The sequence below is a fragment of the Lutra lutra genome, chromosome 3 (assembly GCF_902655055.1).
Source record: "Lutra lutra chromosome 3, mLutLut1.2, whole genome shotgun sequence".
Lineage (NCBI taxonomy): Eukaryota > Metazoa > Chordata > Mammalia > Carnivora > Mustelidae > Lutra > Lutra lutra.
The window spans coordinates 15,059,408-15,073,523 of record NC_062280.1 but is presented as its reverse complement, the minus strand read 5'-3'; the positions used below and the strand labels follow the sequence as shown (position 1 = coordinate 15,073,523).

The window sequence follows — 14,116 nt, the reverse complement described above, 5'->3', positions numbered from 1 at the left end:
CCCTCCTTTCTGTTAATAAAGTTCAGGTTGTATGCCTAGAGATAAATTTAGAGCACACAAAGGAATTAAATAACCTGTGTAAACGAAAAATAGGTTTTAGTTTTGATACTAAAAATTAAGAGTTAACTCTATTGATTTCCCAGAAAAGTAACTACTCACTTTTCTTCAGTTGGAGTAATCCCCGGAATTCCTGCAGCTTGTCTAGAAGCCTTGAGGAGAAATTTAAAAATAGTTTAGTATAATGATTTGGTATTTAATACATAATTTAGTATATGATATATAACCATATATCCCGTAAGTCAGATGTTTTGCCAAGACATCTGCAGGACCTTAAGTGATGGCTTTCCAACTTGGTTGAATCTCAAGAATTCTTTCTATATTAAAATAGAAAAAATGGGTGCGTATTTAAAAGAATAATCTTTTTTTTTAAAGATTTTTTTAAAATTTATTTATTTGACAGACAGAGATCACAAGTAGGCATAGAGGCAGGCAGAGAGAGAGAGAAAGAGAGAGAGAGAGAGGAGTAAGAGCCCTGGGACCATGACCTGATCCAAAGGCAGAGGCTTTAACACACTGAGCCACCCAGGTGCTCCTAAAAGAATAATCTTAATACCCCTCCTGTGTCAATTAAATTAACAAGTTTGAAAAATTTAATATCCATTCTAATCAACAAACACATAATTAAGCACTTTTAAAAATTGTTTTTCTGAGTCTATATACGATCCCATCTGTCTTAGTTTAAAAAAAAAAGTCATGGGGCACCTGGGTGGCTCAGTGGGTTAAAGCCTCTGCCTTCGGCTCAGGTCATGATCCCAGGGTCCTGGGATCGAGCCCCACATCGGGCTCTCTGCTCAGTGGGGAGCCTGCTTCCTCCTCTCTCTCTCTGCCTGCCTCTCTGCCTACTTGTGATTTCTGTCTGTCAAATAAATAAATAAATACTCAAAAAAAAAAAAAAAAAAGTCATGCTTAAAATAGACTCCTTCCTAAAATAGTTCTTTTTCTAGTCAAAGAATTTACCAAAATACAATACGATATTCATCTTTTACTTTAATGTAGTCATTACTGTGAGGGTCAGATAGTCAGTGAGGTGTGTGGCATACAAACAAGTTAACAAAATAATTCACAGCAAATTGTTCAAGTAACAACCTCTAAGAAATGAACTGGGGAAAAGTTTGGGGAATTTTAGTATTTTACAATTTTGTACTGGGTTTACAGTTGCTGTGTTTTGGGATCAGTGTTATTTTTTATTTAATTTTATGACAGTCATATTATTCTTTACTTTTGAAACATTTTTTTGAATATTTTATTTATTTATCTGAGAGAAAGAGACACAGCAAGAGAGGGAATACAAGCAGGGGGAGTGAGAGAAGGAGAAGCAGGTTCCCCACTGAGCAGGGAGCCAGATGTGGGGCGATGCGGGGCTCGATCTCCGAACGCTGGGATCATGACCTGAGCTGAAGGCAGATGCTTAATGACTAAGCCACCCAGGCACCCCGAAAGTCATATTATTCTTATAATTGTAAGATTTTTTACAAAATAATTTTTAAATAAATATTTACAGAAACAATAACCTAAAATATTTACTTCAGAATCAATTCTGAATTTTGTCAGTGATTTTGACTAATGCTAATCAGAGTTTACCTATCTGACATTCTGCCCTTTTTTACCTAATTAATATTATAAAAGTAAAGGAATAGAGTTTCTTTATTTGAACACTTTTTACAAACATTTTAATGAAAGGAAAATATTTCTTTTTTAAAATTTTAATTCCAGTATCATTAACATACAGTGTTATATTAGTTTCAGGTGTACAACATAGTGATTCAACATTTTTTTTTTTAAGATTTATTTGAGAGAGAGAGGGGGCACCCACACACATGCACACAGAGAAGAGGGGAGGGAGAGAGTCTCAAGCAGACTCCACACTGATCACGCAGCCTGATCTGGGGCTCCATCTCACAACCCTGAGATCATGACCTGAGCCAAAACGAAGAGTCAGACACTTAACCAACGGCTACACCCAGGCGATTCAAGATACTTGAACATTTAAAGGCTAAACTATGTACCATCATGTAGCTGAAATTGCTTAATCATTTTCCTACTACACTGCTACTAAACATCTGACGGTTTCTTTTCTTTCTTTAGTTTTTTCATTAATACAAGTAGTACTAGAAAAATCTTTGTACGACTTTACTTTTTTTCTCCTTTGGGGTAGGTATGCCAAAAGAGAAATACTAGATTGAATGGTACTAATTGAAGAGTTTTACTCTTTCCGCTAAATACTACAAGAACGCTATCTAGATACCAGTATGTGTAACTTGTATTTAACTGATAACAGTTAAATCCACACTGTATTTTGTCCCACAGTCTCATCAATGACAGAACCTTGTCAAGTTTAACATAAATAGAAGGGAAAAGGATGGAAAGAACTCCATAATTAGAAAGAAATAAAGTCAGTAGTAGAAAAAAAAAACCCTACCTTTTTTTTCCAGGCTAAAATTACTAATGACAAAACAAGTTTCTGGATTTGTCTTCAAACATGACAGATTGATAGCATTCATCAACTATCTCTTCTTCCTGAAATCCCACTAAATGAAAGTGAAAAAATAAAAAAGGAGAAAACAAGGATAAAGAGAATGGGAGTGGAACAATTCAACACATTTTCTGAAAGTGTTAAGCTGTTGGAGAAGTGATTAACTGACATTGTAGAGGTCTCTTCCAGGGGTCTGCAGAGGAGAAAGGAGAATTCCTACAAAAAGCAATCAGATTTGTTTTCAGTAACTAAAAGACAGGATAAGAAACAAGGCAAGACACAGACTCTAACAACTATTGAAAAGCTGGTGTACAGATCCCTTAGACACCTTAGATGTCTTTCTCCATTCCTGTGATCACCATCCTTCTAGAAGGAGACTTGGAGACTTCAGACTCAGGAGATACAGGCCGGGGGTGGGGGGCGGGGGGGGGGCGGGAAGCAGCCCCTATAATTCTAAGGGCAAATTATTTCCAACCTAGAATTTTATTCAAAGCCAAACTAGTATTGAAGAGTATAACTTGAACAGAAAGATTTTCAAACAAGCTAGGTCTCATAAGATGTATTTTCCACCCACACGTCTTTAGGAAGCTTCTGGAAAATTATGAGCTGCAGCACATATAGAAAGTGAAATAAGAAAGAAATGTGGGTGGGGCGCCTGGGTGGCTCAGAGGGTTAAGCCTCTGCCTTCGGCTCAGGTCGTGGTCTCAGGGTCCTGGGATCGAGCCCCACATCGGGCTCTCTGCTCGGCGGGGAGCCTGCTTCTCCCTCTCTCTCTCTGCCTGCCTCTCTGCCTACTTGTGATCTATCTCTGTCAAATAAATAAAATATTAAAAAAAAAAAGAAAGAAATGTGGGGCATACAGGAAATAGGTTATACAACACAGGTGAAGAGAATATCCACCATGACAGTAAAAGGACAACAGCTGAACTGAAAGAGACTGTAACCAGTAACAACTGGGAAAGGATGATGGAAAGCTCCAGAACAGGTATCTTCATGGGAAAGAAAACGCAACTGATATCTTTGAATATCTGGACAACTTCACAAAGTGGTGTTATGACAGAAATGTTTAAATATGTGGAAATGTTGAAATATTTGGAAAAAAACTACTGATAGGCAAGAGTGAATAAACTCTAACAATGTGGAAATACTAGTACAATCCCTCCCCAACAAGTCTAATACTGGCTTCTACAACTCCAGCCAACTGGAAGAAGGAGCCTTAGAAGTCTGTATATACTGTAGATAAAATGGCTCCTGTAGCAACCTCTATACTTCATCAGCAAAAATGAAGCATGAAGGGTACCTGGGTGGCTCAGTGGACTAAAGCCTCTGCCTTTGGCTCAGGTCATGATCCCAGGGTCCTAGGATGGAGCCCGACATCGGGCTCTCTGCTCAGTGGGGAACCTGCTTCCCCTCTCTCTCTGCCTGCCTCTCTGCCTGCTTGTGATCTCTATCAAATAAATAAATAAATAAAATGTTTTTAATGAAGCATGAACCCCAGAATTCCAGGTAAAATGCTCTCCCACCCTTTACAACATCCACATCTCCCAGATGGCTAAATTGATGAGGGATCCCCAAACTGGCATGTACCCAGACAAGACCCAGCAAAACTCCCATCTCCCCAATTCATAACCTCACCACTACCATGTGTCTTGAGACTACCCGGAATGCTATTATGACCTTTCCCTTATAGATATTAGACACCAATGAAGGCCAAGACCACCATCCCCAGGTCTTCCCTCATCCCGCAGACTCCTGTTCCTATAGAAGTTTATCCTCTTCCCGGATCCATCTCTCTTCTACTCAAGTACCTACCTCAACAACATTCCCATGGTCATACATTAGAACTGGGGGGGAGGGGGCAGCCGAAGTTTATTCTTCAATAAGACAGACAGCGTCAGCAGGTAAAGCTACAGGGGTTTCTCCACAGAGCATACATTCACAAGGGCATTATTTGCTTAACAGTGAGAAAGCCTCTGGTGTATTCTCTGTAACAATATCCATTTCACAGTTTAAGCAGGTTCTAGCATTGTGTTCACTTACAGTTCCAGGAGGAAAGGCACAACGTGGCATAAAAAACTTTTTTTTTTTAGATCTTAAAGTCAGGTGCAATAACACAGGCAAACTTTTGATAATCGTTTTTTTTTTAAAGATTTTATTTATTTATTTGACAGACAGAGATCACAAGTAGGCAGAGAAGCAGGCAGAGAGAGAGGAAGGGAAGCAGACTCCCCACTGAGCAGAGAGCCCGATGAGGGGCTCAATCCCAGGATCCTGGGATCATGACCTGAGCCGAAGGCAGAGGCTTTAACCCACTGAGCCACCCAGGCGGCCCTTGATAAGAGTTTTGATCTACTTTTCCACAGAAGGAGATTTTTCCACTCAGAAATTAAGGTCCTGAGGCGCATGGGTGGCTCAGCCGTCAAGTGGCTGCCTTTGGCTCTGGACATGATCCCAGGTTCTGGAATCAAGCCCCACATTGGGCTGCCTGCTCAGGGGGAAGCCTGCTTTTCTCTCTGCCACTCCCCTCGCTTGGGTCCCTCTCTCACTGTGTCTGTCAAATAAATAAATAAAATCTTAAAAAAAAAAAAGGAAGAAATTAAGGTCCTTCTCTCTCCTTCCTTGTTAAACCATTAGAGGATGTTTCATCCTTACATATACAAAAAGGGGGGGGGGTTTGAAACAAAAAAAAAGAATCATGAAAATATCTTAATCAGCTGCTCCCACTACACATCAAGTCAGGTTTAAGACAGGGCATCAGGGGTGCCTGGGTGGCTCAGTGGGTTAAAGCCTCTGCCTTCAGCTCAGGTCATGATCTCAGGGTCCTGGGATCGAACCCCACGTCAGGCTCTCTACTCAGTGGGGAGCCTGCTTCCCCCTCTCTCTCTGCCTGCCTCTCTGTCTACTTGTGGTCTCTGTATTTCAAATAAATAAATAAAAACCTTAAAAAAAAAAAAAAGACAGGGCATCAGAAGACTTTGGCGGTCAGAAAAAGAGGAAAACAGGCATTATGGCTACAAAAATAGAAAATCAAGTAGATAAATTAAAGCTGTCACACTCATGGCTTCCCTGTTTCAACTTTGTAGCCTTCATGCAATACTCAAGAACAATCTTCATAATAATTTGGCATAAGCTGCACCAAGAACATTTTTGTACAAATTAGTATGTGAACCTGTGAGAAATATGCCCTTCCATGAGTTTCTTCAAGAATGAAATCCCAGGGGCGCCTGGGTGGCTCAGTGGGTTAAAGCCTCTGCCTTCAGCTCAGGTCATGATCCCAGGGTCCTAGGATCGAGCCCCACATCGGGCTCTCTGCTCAGCAGGGAGCCTGCTTCCTCCTCTCTCTGCCTGCCTCTCTGCCTACTTGTGATCTCTGTCTGTCAAATAAATAAATAAAATCTTTGGAAAAAAAAAAAAAAAAAGAATGAAATCCCAGTTCTTCAACTGAGTAGACACTGATGAACCAAATTAAGTCACCGCTCAGGTGCCCACCCCTCCTGGCGGCTGAGGAAGAAGGCGTCTGGAAAGCAGGGTACACCAGCACTTCTGGGGCTCCAACTGTACTGTATTTAAATAAGCAGCAACAACACTGACTCCCTAAGGACTAAAATCAGTCCATTTGCCCCAGGCCTCTAAGTCCCTTCTTAACATAGCAGTCAAAATGATTCTTTTAAAATTTAACTAGTAAAACGAGGGGCGCCTGGGTGGCTCAGTGGGTTAAGCCGCTGCCTTCCGCTCAGGTCATGATCTCAGGGTCCTGGGATCGAGCCCCGCGTCGGGCTCTCTGCTCGGCAGGGAGCCTGCTTCCTCCTCTCTCTCTGCCTGCCTCTCTGCCTGCTTGTGATCTCTCTCTGTCAAATAAATAAATAAAATCTTTAAAAAAAAAAATACCTTAAAATTTAACTAGTAAAACGAAATTTCAATTCCCTTACATTTAAAATGTCACTCTTCTGTTGAAACCCTCCAGCGCTTATCTCAGAATCAAAGCCAAGTCCATAAACTAGCCTACAACAAAAATCTGCCCTTCCTCCCCATCATTCTAACAGACTAGTCTCTCCCTCACTCCACTCCAGCCACACTAGTATTCTTATTTTCCTGTAAAATACTAGTTTGGTTCCCCCTGAAGATGTGCATTTGCTATTCTCTTTGTCTGGAATGCTTTCCCAGATAGCCGAAAGCCTTGTTCCCTCATCCCCTTCGGGTCTCCGCTCAAAGTTCTCCTTATCTCTTGACCATCCTACTTTTTCTTTTAATTCCACTATAATTAACATACAGTGTAGTATTTGTTTCCGGTGTACCATACAGTGACTCAACACTTCTATGTAACACCTGGTGCACAACTGTAATCCTTCATCCCCATCACGTATCTGACCCCTCCCCACCCACCTCCCTTTCTGGTATCCATCAGTTCTCCATAGTCAAAAGTCTCTTTCTTGGTTTGTCTTTTTCCCCCACTTGGTCATTTATTTTGTTTCCTAAATGCCACCTGTGAGAGAAACCATATGGTATTTGTCTTTTTCTGACTTACTTCACTTAGCATTATACTCTCTAGCTCCAGCCATGTCATTGCAAATGGCAATAGTTCGTTCTTTTTTTATGGCTGAATAATACTCCGTTGTGTGTATATACACAGCTTTATCTACTCATCTACCAACGGACACCTGTGATGCGTCCATAAATCGGCTATTATAAATAATGCTGTTACAGAATAGAGGTGCGTGTATCCTCTTAACTAGTGTTTTTGCTTTTGGGGGGTAAATATCCAGTAGTGCAATAACTAAATCACAGCGTAGTTCTACACAAGAAAGAAGTGTTGGCAAGGATGTGGAGAAAAAGGCACCCTCTGGCACTGTTGGTGGGAATGAAAGCTAGTGTGGCCACTCTGGAAAACACTACGAAGTTTCCTTTAAAAACAAAACAAAACAAAGCAAAACAAACAAACAAAAAAACTGACCGTCGTACTTGAAAGGAACAACTCTGTTACCAACTTTATTTTGCTCCATAATACTTAACACTAAAACACTATCTGTGTGGGGAAGGTATGTGCTATGGTGAGTGCTGTGAGCGATTCACAGACCTGTACCCCTAGGACTAATAATACATTATATGCTAATTTAAAAAAATACTATCTGTGTTTCTCGTTTATCTATTTCCTCTCACCAGAATACACATTCCGTGAGTCAAGAATTTCGGCTGTTCACTGCTGTAGCCCCAGCACACGGAACCCTACTTGGCACACGTATTTGGTTGAAAGAAACAGTGTGGTTTTCTATTAACTAATCAAAGGACAGTCTCATTCACAGATTATCGAAAACTCAAGATCTGGAGCCATGAAAGGTTTAGTTTCTCAGGAAGGGGGGGGGCGGCGGAGGGGAGGCTCTGGATGTTCCGGATTGTGTAGTTGCAATACTTCAGCCTGCTCCATTTGCCAGCTCTGGAAGGAACACTGAAGGTGTTCGGTCATTATCAGTGATGCGTGCTCGGCAACTGTACAACTTTTTCCACAAAAACACCCCCTTGTTTTGTAGACAGGTTAAGAGATGACGGCTCCCCTACTCGCTCCCTACGTTCTCAAAATCACTCTCTGAGGGCGACAAAGTCAAGCAGAGGAAGAGACTAGAACGAGGCTCGGAGCTGAAGCGCGGCCGCTACGTCAGACTCACGCACTAACCCACGGTAATGCTCACTGCACGGCTCCGCCGGCCGCCGCCGCCCTGCAAGAGCAAGCCCCGCCCGGACCTTAAAGACTTCGGGTTTCAGTCGTTACAGAGGGAAAGATGGATGGCAAGGCAGCCGCTGCAAAAAATGCTGGGAGAATCCTCGGGGAAGGACCAAGGAGTGGAGCATCCTCAAGTTTCCTCCCGGACGCACTGGAAAATGTGATTTGGGTTTGGCAGAGTTACTGCCGAAAAGCCGCCCAAAAGTACTTCTCGCGCTGACGGCAACAGAAGCGGGGACGACTGCGAGAGCAGGGAGGAGGCAGGACCCGGGGGACGGCCCTGAGAACCCGAGCGGACACGCGCTCTGGACCTCTCGGCGCCTGAGGGGTCGTGGGGCCGCCCACGGCTCGCCTCTGCCTCTCCGCGCTGCCCGCGCGCCCGCGGAGCGTCCCTCGCTCGGGAGCTGCCCCCGCGCGGAGCCGGAGCGGGAGCGGGAGCGGGAACCCTCCCCTCGGGCCCGCCCCCTGCGGCCCGCCGTGTGCAGAGCGACGTGGACGCGGGAAACACAGAGGCTGGGGCGGCGGCCAGAGCCCCCGAGACCCCGACGGCGGTTACCGGGTAGAGGTAGAGCACCGCGGCCACCAACGCCAGCAGGAAGGTAACGGCGAAGATCGCAAAGTCCAACATGGCTCTTCCGCCCGGGAGCCACGTCTCGGATCCCGCGCTCGGGCAGCAGCGCCTCGGCCTGGCCCGCTGCGCCGAATGGGCGTGTGGGCGGAGGCGCCCGGCGAGACCTGCGAGCCAATGGGTCGCCGGGGGCGGGGCCGGGGCCGGGCGGGGCCGACGGGGAGAGCAATAGAGCGCCGAGGGCGGGCGGCGGGGCTGGGGCCGCACCCCGGGGCGGAGGTGACGGCCGACGCGGCTCTGGGGCACCCCCAGAACTTGGGGTCGGAACCGCCCTGGTAAACGGAGTTCGGGCTCCTAACTCACGTTTGCAGTTACCCTCGCTCTGCCCCGACACTTGTCCCTGTGGTTTAAATGAAAACCCGTAAACCAGAGATTCTCACGCTGTGGCCCCCGGAGCAACAGCACCCACAGCAGCCCCGGGGAATTTGCTAGAAACGCTGATTTCTCTACCTTATCCCAGAGCCACAGGATCGGACTCCGGGAGCGAGGGAGTGTGTTTTCTGGAACACAGCTGTTGTCATCCGTGAGAACCACCGACCCAAGCGAACCTGGCCTGGCAAGTGTCAGAGTCTAGCTCTGGTAGATGCTCCTTGTTTCGCAAAGGAATTTCTGTGAAGCGCTAATAGTGTGACCCCCAGAAGCTTCCTCGGGAGTGGAGCCGCGAACTGCTCAGGGACGGGTTCCTCACGCTAGACTTGCAGTAAATTGGAATTTCTAAGGTTCCATCTCCTTCATGTAAAACAGTGGAAATAATACGACAGAGAGTGGCCCGCAGGAATAAATCGGATATTTTATGAGAAGCACTTAGCACAGCTCCTGGGAAAATGCTCGTTAGTATTTAGCATAAAAATACCCTAAGATTCCCCCTTCTTTTTTTTTTTTTTTTAAGATTTTATTTACTTATTTGACCGAGACAGAGATCACAAGTAGGGGGGGGGGGGTGCGGCGGATGGCGAGTAAAGCAGGCTCCTCACTGAGCAGGGAGCCCAATGGGAGGCTCGATCCCAGGAGCCCGAGATCATGACCTGAGCGGAAGGCGGAGGCTTAACCCACTGAGCCACCCAGGCGCCTCTATGATCCCTCTTCTTTCTCACAAGTTTGAATTATGGACAATGTAAGACAAGGCCCGTTACTTACTGGTGCTCCATTTTGTGAACGCGTCCTAAAAGTATAGATTTTATCGTTTTAACGGCATAAAGTCTGTCTCTCTCTCACTCTCTCTCTCTCTCTCTCTCTCTCACACACACATACACACTAGTGTAAGAAATCATCCGAGATTGCATTTTAGAACGTCTGTGATAAATGACTTACTGCTTAAGCATGAAACCGATCTCATTGAAGACGCCAACTCTTTCGGCGTCTATAGCAAATGTAACAAATGTTGCTATGTGATATTTCACTTGGCAGAAATTGTACTTTTAATTCTAGTTCTCTGTGTATCGATGTGTTTCGAACGTTCATTTTTAAATATCTTCTTTGGAATTTTAAAAACATTTCCCGTGTCAATCATACTCCAAATAGGTTTTCAAAACAGTAAACACCAGATTTTTAAATGCCTAATATAGTTAAGTAACAGTAACCCTAGGCACTAATATTCAAGGATATCTGGACTCTCCTTTAGGCTCTAAATTAACCTATGTATGTTACAGAACCTCTGAACTTTGAGGGTCTGTGAAAAGAGACAAAAATTACAGAGGATGAGTGGGACACACAATATTTTACAGATTGAGTCTCCAAAACTATGCAGCTACCTCCTCTTGCGTTCAGACTTTTGCCCAGATACTATCTAAAAATATTTTGTAAAACTATGTGTATGTTTTCACACATTTTTGTGTTGACATCTAAAATTTTTATCTTGACTTTAAAGGATTAAATTTCCAGCATATTATATTCACATTTTGAAATTATTATATCTCTCTTTTTAAATGTATAAAAAGGAATTTAAATACTATAGTGATGTGAGGACTATCATCAAACATTTTTTAAATACACAGTTTCTTTGTGAAGAGCTGGAAATTTTTCATGGTTCCTTTTTCTTTCTCCCCACCCCATGGTTCCTTTTTCTGAACTTATTTCCATTTCACTTATCCTACAGAGTTTTATCCTAAAGTATGTTTATTCTTTAAAGTAATTTTTAAATCACCTATCATAGTTCTCAACATGTACACATTTTGTGCTTTAAAATACATTTCCATTCTGTGACTCTAAGACTGTTTTAAAACTCTTATGAAATATTTTTTGAAGATTTTAACTTTTAGGGGTGCCTGGGTGGCTCAGTGGGTTAAAGCCACTGCCTTCGGCTCAGGTCATGATCCCAGGGTCCTGGAATCAAGCCCCACATCTGGCCCCACACCAGGCTCTCTGCTCAGCAGGGAGGCTGCTTCCTCCTCTCTCTGCCTGTCTCTCTGCCTACTTGTGATCTCTGTCAAATAAATAAAAAACTTTTTAAAAAAAGATTTTAACTTTTAAATAAAATATTTCAAAATTTAAAGTATTTAAATTTTTAAAACTTTTTTTTCTTTTTAAGGTTTCATTTATTTTTTTTAGATTTTTTTATTTTTATTTATTTGACAGAGAAAGAGATCACAAGTAGGCTGAGAGGCAGGCAGAGAGAGAGAGGAAGGCAGAGAGAGAGAGGAAGGGAAGCAGGCTCCCTGCCGATCAGAGAGCCCAATGCGGGGCTCGATCCCAGGACCCTGGGATCATGACCTGAGCCGAAGGCAGAGGCTTAACCCACTGAGCCACCCAGGTGCCCCAGGTTTCATTTATTTATTTGACAAAAATAAAACAAAAGCCAGGAGGGAAAGCGAGAAGCAGACTCCCTGCTGAGCCTACACTCCCGTTGGCAGGGCCTAAGCCGACTCTTAATTGACTGAGCCAGCCAGGTGCCCCTTAAACTCTTAAATATTTCTTCAGGATCAAGTTGTCATTACAATTTTGTTACATAATTGGTTAAAAAAAAAAAAAACCACACACACACAAACCCCCCCCCCACACACAAAAATTTGATAAAGCAGTAAACATAAGCAAAATTCTACTGGAAATGCATCTCTCCAGATGGACGGGCACTTTTTCAATTAGTTCATGTATTTATGAGTGAATACTGTTTGTTGTAGTATTAGCCATGATTCAATATCAACTCTATTCCTGTTTTTTGTTTTAATACCTATAAACCCTAAAAAACCTTTTTCACAAAAATAATAAGATGGGACACTGTTATAGCAACATTATTTAATTTTTGGCAGTGCTTTTGAGAGACAGACCAAAAATCATATGAAAATATGATTAACTAGGCTTATATATATATATGATTATGTTTATTTTATATTTTTGGTCTGTTACCTCACCTTCACATCTCAATTAGGTCCTCTTTACATTTTACTGGAAAGAAAGAATTAGAAACATCTTTTTGCCGATTGTTCCCCATTCTCCACCCTCCCCACATATCCTCAGATCATTCTCTGCATTCTTTGTCCTGTATTGTGACTATTGGAGCGAATTCCCACAGACTACACCCCCTGGGCTCCCTTGTAAACTTGCCTCCAGTTGGGTTCCACCAACAGGGAGCATCAATATGCTGAGCCTGAGAAGAAAGCAGGTTTAGAAGCTTCCTTTTTGCTCCTCATCCAGCTGTGAGCCATGTTATCCCACAGACAACGTATCCCTGTCTGCCCACCGCTGAGGTAGTCTCCTCCTCTGGTCCTCCAGCCCTCTCTGAGCCACAGTACTATCATTTTCTCTCCTGGACCTCTCAGATCTAGGGTTGATGATAGTTTCCCCTGCTGCTAGTCTCTGCATAGTTCAGCATCCCTTGTTGGTGTCATAACCTTGCTCACACCCCTGTGCATCATTCCTTCATTAAAATCTTTTGAACCGGGGCCCCTGGGTGGCTCAGTGGGTTAAGCCGCTGCCTTCGGCTCAGGTCATGATCCCAGGTCCTGGGTTCGAGCCCCGCATCGGGCTTTCTGCTCAGCAGGGAGCCTGCTTCCTCCTCTCTCTCTGCCTGCCTCTCTGCTTACTTGTGATTTCTCTCTGTCAAATAAATAAATAAAATCTTTAAAAAAAAAAAAAATCTTTTGAACCATCTGACTTACTGGAACAGGAACGGGCCCTTGAATCAAGATGGAATTCTGGGCCAGGTTAAACACGTATTTGACAACCTCATGAATGACAGACTCCTGCCCTTGATAGTCTGTGGAATGCAATGGCAACAAGATTATTCAGATTGTCGCTGAGGTGGCATGGGATGGAATGCAGGTAGGGGACAAAACTATGGGTGGTCACATACCTCTTTTTTTTTTAATTTTATTTTTTATAAACATATAATATATTTTAATCCCCAGGGGTACAGGTCTGTGAATCACCAGGTTTACACACTTCACAGCGCTCACCATAGCACATACCCTCCCCAATGCCCATAACCCCACCCCCCCCAACCCCCCTCCCCCCATCAACCCTCAGTTTGTTTTGTGAGATTAAGAGTCACTTATGGTTTGTCTCCCTCCCGATCCCATGGTCACATACCTCTTGATGACAACAGTAGGGATTATGAAAGATTGTGAAGTGGAGGCTATTTCCAACTGCATTATAGATCTTAGCGAAAGGGGAAAAATAAGTTCTCAAAACAAGGTAGAGATGAAGAACCAGAAACCCTCCATGGTGTCTCAAAAGGATTTCCTATCTTGTGCAGCTGCAGGACTGATACGGCCGAATATCAGTCCTGTCCTAGAATCTAATTGTGCAGGTTGTAGGGTTTCAGTGCCTAGTTAAAAGCACGACCTTGCCGAGTCTCTTATTCTAAAGTTAGAGCACTGTTGGAAAAGGGCTAGGACTCTGCGATCAGGACATTTGGTCAGTGCAAGACACAGCCCAAACCCCAAGTTCCTCTGAACCTCGCTCTCTGTCCCCTTATTAAGGAAGCTGCCTTTTCCCACATAAAAATCTTTCAGAAATTTCTCTTGGGTCGGTTATATCACAAGGGGCTGCCTGTCATCCTGAAGAACTCCCATTTCCCCTCGTTATCTCCAGGCCCATAAAGAAAGTTAAACTCCTCGTGACCCAGGAAGAGAAACGCCTATTCAGTTCCTAGAGGGAATAACCCAACATTCTGCTGATGAGGCACCCCCAGCAGAATGGAGGAATTTATTACCGACATTTTTACAATTGCCACCACATCGTGATCATAAAAAGCAGAAGACAGTTAGTTGGTTTATTATTGCTTTAAAATTCTCTACACACA

The 14,116-nt window shown here is 43.6% G+C and overlaps 1 protein-coding gene across 2 annotated transcripts in view; it reads right to left on the bottom strand.

The window, feature by feature from the left end:
• The window catches only part of LOC125095019 (cytochrome P450 20A1), a 64,971-nt gene extending 56,009 nt beyond the window's left edge, over window positions 1–8,962 (bottom strand). Inside the window, exons 1-2 of one of the 2 annotated variants that reach the window (XM_047720795.1) lie at window positions 8,806–8,962; window positions 160–209 (exon numbers count right to left, since the gene is read on the bottom strand). In XM_047720795.1, coding sequence (XP_047576751.1) covers window positions 160–209; window positions 8,806–8,877 — 122 coding nt within the window. In that variant the 5' untranslated portion in view covers window positions 8,878–8,962. Of the gene's footprint in view, window positions 1–159; window positions 210–8,205; window positions 8,363–8,805 lie in introns of those variants that run through there. The other variant, XM_047720796.1, reaches the window with a different exon arrangement.
• Between the last annotated feature and the right edge of the window lie 5,154 nt (window positions 8,963–14,116).